Source organism: Plectropomus leopardus, unplaced genomic scaffold, assembly GCF_008729295.1.
Source record: "Plectropomus leopardus isolate mb unplaced genomic scaffold, YSFRI_Pleo_2.0 unplaced_scaffold23209, whole genome shotgun sequence".
NCBI lineage: Eukaryota > Metazoa > Chordata > Actinopteri > Perciformes > Serranidae > Plectropomus > Plectropomus leopardus.
Genome location: NW_024625169.1, coordinates 1 through 1,585, shown reverse-complemented (window position 1 = coordinate 1,585; position 1,585 = coordinate 1). Strand labels below are relative to the sequence as shown.

General features: G+C 35.8%; 1 protein-coding gene across 1 annotated transcript; it reads left to right on the top strand.

Moving 5' to 3' along the window:
- Positions 1 to 531: 531 nt before the first annotated feature.
- Positions 532 to 1,574, top strand: LOC121966120 (phospholipid-transporting ATPase ABCA1-like; the record flags this gene model as incomplete). The annotated part of the gene is made up of 2 exons (XM_042516226.1): positions 532 to 701; positions 1,343 to 1,574. Coding segments are annotated over 2 exons (402 nt in total), but the record flags the coding sequence as incomplete, so codon positions are not given.
- Positions 1,575 to 1,585: the final 11 nt, after the last annotated feature.

The following is a 1,585-nucleotide window of genomic DNA, read 5'->3' as shown; positions in this document are numbered from 1 at the left end:
ATGGTGTTTAATCACACATGTGAATGTTAATGTAAAGATGGTGTTAAACCAATAGGATGTTTAGTCACACACGTTACTGTAGTTTTATATCATATATCTTTTATATAGTTTTAAATCACACAGTTTATACAGTGTTGAATCACACACAGCTGCACTGTGTTTAAACACACGTTATAATAGTGTTAAATCACATGCATGTTTTTGTAGTGTTAAATGATGAATGTTTATATAGTGTTGAGACATACATGCATATATATCTTTAATCACGTGTTTATATAGTGTAAAATTATGTGCATATATCGTGTTAAATCACATATATATATATATTTGAACATACCATTGTTTTGCATGATATATAGTGTTAAATCACATGTGTGTTAAATGATACGTGGTAATACATTATTGAATCAAATATCAAACATTAATATATGATTGAATCACATCTGTTTATATAGTTTAAATTAATATGTGGCCATACAGTGTTTATTAACACGTGTTTATATAGCAAAACACACCTGTTGATCTGTGTTAAATCACGCACGTTTCTCCCTGTTTGCAGGTCATTTTCCCAACAAAGCGATGCCATCGGCCGGCACGCTGCCATGGCTTCAGGGGATCCTCTGCAACGCCAACAACCCGTGCTTCAGGAGCCCGACGCCGGGCGAGTCTCCGGGCGTCGTTGGCAACTTCAACGACTCCATGTAAGACCACATGTTAGAGACTTTTATTAAAAATCTTTTATTTAGAAATCCGTGCTTTACTTTTACCAGACAAAAACTTGAGTTAGTGAGTTTTGTTTTTTTAGTTGAGAGGAAAATAAAAAAGCACTCTTCAACAGTTAATGAAAGTGTCAGTTTTCAGTGTGAGAGTTCACTTTAGTTTCTTCAGTCAGCGTTTCTGTCTGAAGTCACTCCATTTATTACACCTATTTTTATTTAAAGTGACAGTTTTAAACAGTTCTCGTTTCTGTTTTACTCACACAGTTATTATATTCTGCTCTGTATGTTTTCTATATTCTTCATACTTATGTGCAGTTGGGCAATAATCCACGTGAGGCTGTTGTGTGTTGATTTTGGAGCAGCTGAGGGCGTTTTCGGGCATAAAAAAAATCAAAAAGAACTAAATTTGTGCAGTGGTGCTGTTGTAGTGTACTCATAGTTTTGTGTTTATAGAGTATTATCATGTACTCATAGTTTTGTGTTATAGAGTAATATCATGTACTCATAGTTTTGTGTTATAGAGTAATATCATGTACTCATAGTTTTGTGTTATAGAGTAATATCATGTACTGATAGTTTTGTGTTTTATAGAGTAATTCTATAGAGTGATTCTGTGTTTGCAGAATCTCTCGTCTGTTTTCGGACGCCAAGAAGATTCTTCTGTACAGTCAGAACGATAAAAACCTGGAGGGATTCAAGGAGCTCGCTCAGGCTCTGCATGTGCTGCAGGAGAGCCGGTCAGGTAGGAACCAGAACCAGAACCACAACCACAACTACAAACAGAAACAGAACCAAAACCACAATCGCAACCAGAACCAGAACCACAACCACTACCAAAACAAGAACCAGAACCTAAACCACAACTA